Below are 6,918 nucleotides of genomic sequence, written 5' to 3'. Positions count from 1 at the left end.
AACGATGTGCAAATGCGCTTTACACAATTGATGTGTGTATGGATTGGGATAACAGTTGTATGAGCCCCTAATAAAATGTTAAAAAAAAAAATTGTCCCAGGCAGATAAATAGGAGGGCAAGGAAAGAGGAGATATAGACAGGGAGGGGAAGAAAAGGAATAAACAAAGGATAACACAAAAAGATATTATTGATTAGCTATTTATTGATGGGTTAATAATTAATGCTAGAGGGGTGGATAAAGGTATTTAATTTGAGGAATTGCTTCTTCTTCTTGCCTCACTGTGCACACATGTACACACCGCACACAGAGAGGTAAAGATGTCTAGCTTTGAACAAAACAGCACATATTCCTAAAGATTACTAGGTAATCAAATCAATCAAACATACTCCAGTAATTACACAACCGACTGAAAATGAATTACAGAACATAGGAAGTGCATATTAATATAACATAAGAGCATCTATATTTATTAAATAAAAAATTTAAGAGTATATTTTAATGTGATGGTTTATATATATATATATCCAAGCTGTTTCTTTCCCAGGTAGGTTTTATGTCCCATGGTATGGGGCAAGACAATTTCTGTATTTAATGGGTGATGCACTTCCAAGAGAAGCACCAAGGAACAGTGGGACTGCCTCCCTCCTTTGTGTTTTAGGAGGGTATCATGGTGTTGTAAAGCACCTGAACATAAATTTCATAAGGACAGAACCCTGAATTCACAATAAATATATGAGAAAATGTTCCTGATGATTAGCCTTCAGAGAAATGCAAATTAGAACAACTTTGAGACAACTTAACACCCTCAAAGATAGCCAGAATTTTAGCAATGCACAAAATCAGAAAGTAACAAGTGTTGGAGGGGCGGTGTGACATCTGAACATGGGACCATTGCTGGTAGACTTGTAGGTATGTACAGCCATTATGGAATTCAATTTGGTGAAATCTAAAAGATGGAAATCCGAGGGAGGGAGGGAGGGTGAGGAAGGGAGAAATGAGAAGCTCATACCAAGGGTTCAAGTAGAAAGAAAAAATTTTGAAAGTGATGATGGCAACATATGCACAGATGTGCTTGACACAATGGATGGGTATATGGGTTGTGATTAGAGGTGTAAGAACCCCCAATAAAATGATTTTAAAAAAATCCTGTCACATACTTTCCTGATTTTAAAGTGTTCAGTATTTCCTTGTTCTGTGTGCACAAAAGCCTCTTGATTCATGGACAGGTTCCATGGAGTGTTCTGTAATGCCCATTCTTCTCAAGGCTATCCAGAGTTTGTTACGAACCACACAGTTCCTTAGTCGTAGGTAGCTGAAATTCACCTTGTCCTAACTTCCCACTGATGTGTATACCCACAAAATTGAGTATGCCCAAGAAGTGGTGGTGGATTGCAGCTGTAATGTGCTCAGCTCTAATCTGCTCACCTGCTAGGACCAGCAAAATGGCCGCCCCTTCACCTGCCTGTCATGCACCACCACATGTTGGTGGGGAGCCTGGTGCTAAACCATTGGTAGAGGCCCTGCTTCTTGGTCAGGGTTTCCTACTGAGCTCAGTAGCTCCCTCCCTGCATGCTATTGAAAGTCAGCCCCTGGACACAAGGGTTTGTCTCACTCTCTGGTTCTCATGTCACCAGGTCGGTATTCCAAGCAAGGGGGGAGCAGGTGGAACCTTCCTCCCACGTGCAGTCCTCTTGGATGGCGGCCTCGCGGCTTCCTCCCTGTGCTTCCCTGCCACGACCAATCCTCCAGTGGTCGCCTTGGGCCTTGAACCAGGAGTGTGCAGGGAGGAGCAAAGTCGATGAGGTCATTCTCAGCATCAGGACAGACTCCCGCCACTGGCCCAGGACCACCTCTCCAGTCCCAGAGAAGGCAGGGAGGTCCTGTCCTGGGAACCAGAGGGATCGCGGCAGAGGGCAGTCAACACGCAAGGTTGTCTGTCTGCGCATCCCGGGGTGGCCCCTCTCCCCGCCCAGTGTCTGTCAATCTCTCTGTATCTCTCTCTCCCCCTCCTCACCCCCGAGGTAGGCATGGGTTCACATGTGGGGGGCGGGGGCGGGGGACAGAGAGAGACAAAGAGACAGATGGGAGAGAGAAGAGCCTGGGGCGGCAGGGGGCAGCCCAGGATCCCTGTTGGCCTCGCCTGGGACCCCAGGATACCTCTGCTGCAAAAGGTGACTAGGCCCGCACCAAGTGCGGCTGAATCATTTTCCTCGCCACCACTTGGGAGATTGACCAGGAAGCCATTAGGGCAACCGGTTGGGGATTCTTCGATGTGTACCTGTGCCTTGGCACCTCCATTAGGAGCCCTGTCCCCTTCCACTGGGACCGAGTGGGGACTTATTTTTTCCATAGCTACTTGGGAGGTCAACGGGAAGGTCCTGTTAGGGTAGTGGTTCTCAACCTGTGGGTCGCGACCCTTTAGTGGGTTAAACGACCCTTTCACTGGGGTCTCTGGATTCATAACCGTAGCAAAATTGCAACGAAAATAATTGTATGGTTAGGGGTCATCACAACATTAGGAACTCTATTAAAGGGTCGCGGCAGGTGGAAGGTTGAGAACCACTGGGTTAGGGCAACCGGTTGGAAACACATGTGCGCATGCGGGTCTGCGCCCGCTGGTTGGAGCCCTGATCCACTCTCAGCGCGCTCACTAGCATGCGCGTCCACAGGCTCTCCCTCCTGCTCTGGCAAACTTCTGTTTCATTTTCTCAAATCTTATCATTGTTTAAAAATGTTTCACAAAAATCACTTTCGTATTTCATAATTTTACTTTTAACTCACTGGTGTATGCGTGCATGCCTGTGTGTGTGAGTGTGTGTGTGTGTACCGTACACACGCCTTTGTCTTTTGGTTTTGGCCTGCCATTTTGGAGGGCGACCAGTGGTCCCCTTCGGGCCAAAGAGTCCTCCACACTAACGTCTCCCACATTAGTCCCCCACACTAGCCTCCCACACTAAATAGAGCCCTGTAAACCGCCTATTTAACCTAATAGGGCAAACGAAATTGAGGAACTATCAGCTGATCTGAACAGACGGAGATTTTCCTGGACTGTGCAAGACGGGCCAGTATAAAAATGGGCCTGAACATATGAAAAAGGGAGAAAAAAGGGAGTTTGGAGTGATGTAATATGATAAATCTTCAATCCACTATTGCTGACTTTAACAATAGAGGAAGGAAGTCATGAGCCAAGAAATATGAGTGACCTTTCGAAGAAGCAAGGAGATGGACTATTCCTTAGAAACTCCCAAGGGACCTCAGCCCCGTCAATACCTTGAGGTCGTCCCCGGGAGAGATGTGTCAGACTTTCAGCCTATGGACCTGTAAAGTAGCACATTTGCATTTTTAACGTTTGTGGTAATTTGCTACAGCAGCAATAAGACACTACAGCACAGGAAGAGAAGCCGAATCCCAGGCCCAGAGAAAGGTGCAAACTCGGGAAATCCCATGGATGTCAGCAGGCGTACATGACAGAGCCAGCTCCCAGGCCCAGAGCACTAGCTTTCCGTAGGGTGTGTGGGAGGGTTCCTTTTATCTATGCACGCCTCTGTTCATTCTGTACTGTGGAATTTGATTAATTTAGAGAAACTGGCTTTTTTCACTTTTCTTTGCGCTATTATTCCTTTATCGGTAAGGGAGACTCCACAAATCTGTTGTTTTATGGAATGAGAAAGGGGGGCAATCTCTCCAGGTGAAGGTGGAGGCGATGCATTGTCAGGCATAAAAAGAGGTCATTTTCAATAAGACAGGATGTCCCGAGGACCAAACCACCAGTCAGCCAACCATTGCCAGAGTGGATTCTAATTCATAGTGAGCCTGTAGGACTGAGTAGAAGGGTCCCTTTGGGATTCTGAGCCTGCATAGATTCAATGGAGCAGAGAACCTCATCTTTTTCCCACAGAGCTCCTGGTGTGTTTGAACTACTGACCATATGGTTAGCATCCCAACTTGCAACCCACTGCATCATGGAGACCAAGTCAAGTATTTTAAAGATAGGTTTTGTGTTTGCTGGGTTTTCCTTATTATTTATTGAGAACTCATATTAAGAATCCAGAGAAAGAGATGCACGGAGAGAGAGATAGAGAGAAAGAGATACACAGAGATGCACAGAGAGAGGTGGAGAGGAAACAGAAGGTCTTCAGTTCTGGCGTGCTGCTCTCTTCGTGATTCCAGGGATCTTGGTTGTCTCAGTGCTCTCGGTGAGCTCATATGTCGGGTGCTCCAACAGAGGCACACAGCACGCTCGATCATCTAAACATTTGCCAACGAGGATTTCTGTTTTGATGCAAAATTCTTGGCAGGAGCCATTTGGACGCTCACAAACCTCCTTGAACCTTCCTCTGGCTGTGTAGAAAAGAGCATTGTTTTAACCATTCATTAGTCTTAAGTTTTCCACTGAATTACACACAGATGACAGGCAAGGAAATGATGATGTGCAGTTTTTGTTTTCAGCCAATGCTTAAAGTTTTGATGTCACACACAACTTTGGATTTCTGGTCTTTTTGAAAACCGCTCTTGATGAGATGGTTTTCCTTTAAAAAACTTAATGATATGAAGACAAACATGTTAATGAAAGAACGTGTCTGCAGCCGTCCGCTGGTTGCCGAGACGTGTTCAAATATGTTTTGTTTGGAATAAAGCAGTGCATGTGAGAATCGGAACTTTTAGACTTATCATCATATAGAGAAAACCAAACCCTCCACCACTGAGTCTGTTCTGACTCATAGCGACCCCACAGCACAGAGCAGACTGCCCCTTTGGGTTTTCCATACTGTGCATTTTTAGGAGTGCACAGAGCCTCATCTTTCTCCATCATGGCTAGCAGCTTAATTTGGTCCCAATATGCTCTGTCTTGCATACATAAGTAGTCATAAATACGTAGCTGTATGTGTGCATTTACCGTGGATTAATGTGATGTACCACACATTAGATTTACAGAGGGCTGCTCCGAGATTAGCCTATTATAGAGGAAAAACCACCCACCTGCCTTGTGCTGTGTGAAGACTCTTGTCTTGAACTTTGGAAAAGCCTCTTATGTAATGCTTGCAGCATTCTACCATGGTTGTTTACCCCTCTCATTTCATTGGCTGTTGACGAATTCCTCTTGGATCTGGATCATGCCATATTCTCCCCCCACCCCCCCCCACCCCGTTTCCTATTTTCCCAGAAGACAGTCCAGGCCTTGGCAAATAATAGAATTCAGTATGTAATTGTGGGATAATATTTTCCACACTGTAACGTGTCCATGTGGATATTTATTGTGACTTTGAGGGCACGTGTTTGAAATTTTGTGTGCTGCTCTGTGGCCCGCCAGAGTGACTCCAAGTGACTACATTGTACATTGTACATTTGTGTCCCAAGTCACAAAAGAGCTTTGTAAAAATTTGATATAAGCATTTGCAGGAAACCAAGTCACATTTTAAATTAATCTTTTGCTACTGCATCAAATATATTGTATAGGATAGGAATCCTGTGGCGTTTCCAACGAATTCCATCAGAAATTTAGGATCATGTTATGATGCACATCATGGACTATCTCTTCAAATAATTTCATTTGACAGATGAGGAAAGGAGACCCGGGCAAGGGAAACAACTTGCCCGAAGTCACCTTGCTGGTGAGGAACGGGGCAAGATTAGCACTAAAGCCAGTATGTTCTTCGCTCCTCCCCACTTCCTCCTCCTGCCTCGCTGTTGTCCTCCTTTCTCTCCTCTCCCCAGTCTTTAAGAGTCCTGCTGCAATGGTGACCTATGGCAAGGGAGGATGCCCCATCACATGTAGACCGTGTGATCCCCCGTAGCCTTCGTGAGTTTTGTCTGGCTCTAAGTAATGCTATTGCTCTCTAGCCAGCTCTCTAGCCAGCGCTCTGTGTTCTGTTACTTTGCTTGAGTGAGTGAGAAACAATGAATTCGTCTTCCAAAGTGTGAAGTTTTAAGACTTGGTTGAAAGCATTCATATTTTTGTGAAATGAATGCCACACCTATATTTAAAAACTATTCTAATTGATGTTTTCCCCATCAAACTCTTCCATTTAAATAAGTGGCTAGACTACCAGTAACAAAATAAACATTAACCCAATATTGTCTTCAGTGTTGCCACAAAGACAACTGTATTTTAAGTAAAAGTTTTATGTGTTTTTGAATGGGTATAAATGGATATAGTATTGCTTTTAAACAACCTCTAGAGAACCCTACAAGATCAACAGCACAGCAGAAAATAAGGGTGGGATTTGAAGTGAAGATCAGGAAGTGAAATAAAAAGCCTCGTCTCTGACATAGAGTTCACCCTTCCTTTTTCATGGACTTAATGCCTCTCATTTATAAAATAAGAAAAATGGACAAGATCTTTTGCAAGACCTCCAGTCATGTCTCTGAATGATTTCACAGTATCTGCAGGTAACACAACCTCTCTGGTAGACATAACAGAACTAACTCTTCTTTCATATTGGAATTTGTTTAAAAATTACTTAGCTTTTTCTTCAAAAAAAGAAAGCATTTTCAAGTTAATTCATAAAATGTTGAGTGAATGTTTTACATATCAGTTCTTCACAAGGGGATAAGGTAGTTTAGTTCATAGATCTAGATTAGCGGGTTACTCATTCTTTTTTAAATGCTTCTTTAGAGTCCTGGAGAGGAGCCCTGGTGGCATAGTGGTTACATGTTGGACTGCTAACTGCAAGGTCAACAGTTCAAAACCACCGACTGATGAAAGACGGGGTTTTCTACTCCCTTTAAGAGTTACAGTCACGGAAACTTACAGGAGCAGTTCTTTCCTGCTCTACAGGGTCACCATGAACTGCCACCGACTTGATGGCAATGAGATTGTTGTAGAGTGTGAGACAGAGGTACACAGCTCACTCACTCCTCACTCACTCACTCACTCACTCACTCACTCACTCACTCACTCCTCACTCACTCACTC

General features: G+C 44.5%; 1 protein-coding gene across 1 annotated transcript in view; it reads right to left on the bottom strand.

Moving 5' to 3' along the window:
* Positions 1-4,137: 4,137 nt before the first annotated feature.
* Positions 4,138-6,918, bottom strand: part of DEFB108B (defensin beta 108B) — an 8,928-nt gene continuing 6,147 nt past the window's right edge. Inside the window, exon 2 of the mRNA XM_030884644.1 lies at positions 4,138-4,343. Coding sequence (XP_030740504.1) covers positions 4,138-4,343 — 206 coding nt within the window. The remainder of the gene's footprint in view (positions 4,344-6,918) is intronic.

The sequence above is a fragment of the Echinops telfairi genome, unplaced genomic scaffold (genome assembly GCF_000313985.2).
Source record: "Echinops telfairi isolate 266 unplaced genomic scaffold, ASM31398v2 ScPeMD7_9;HRSCAF=40, whole genome shotgun sequence".
Classification (NCBI taxonomy): domain Eukaryota; kingdom Metazoa; phylum Chordata; class Mammalia; order Afrosoricida; family Tenrecidae; genus Echinops; species Echinops telfairi.
Note: the sequence above shows the minus strand (reverse complement) of the source record. Positions and strands in the feature narration are given on the sequence as shown.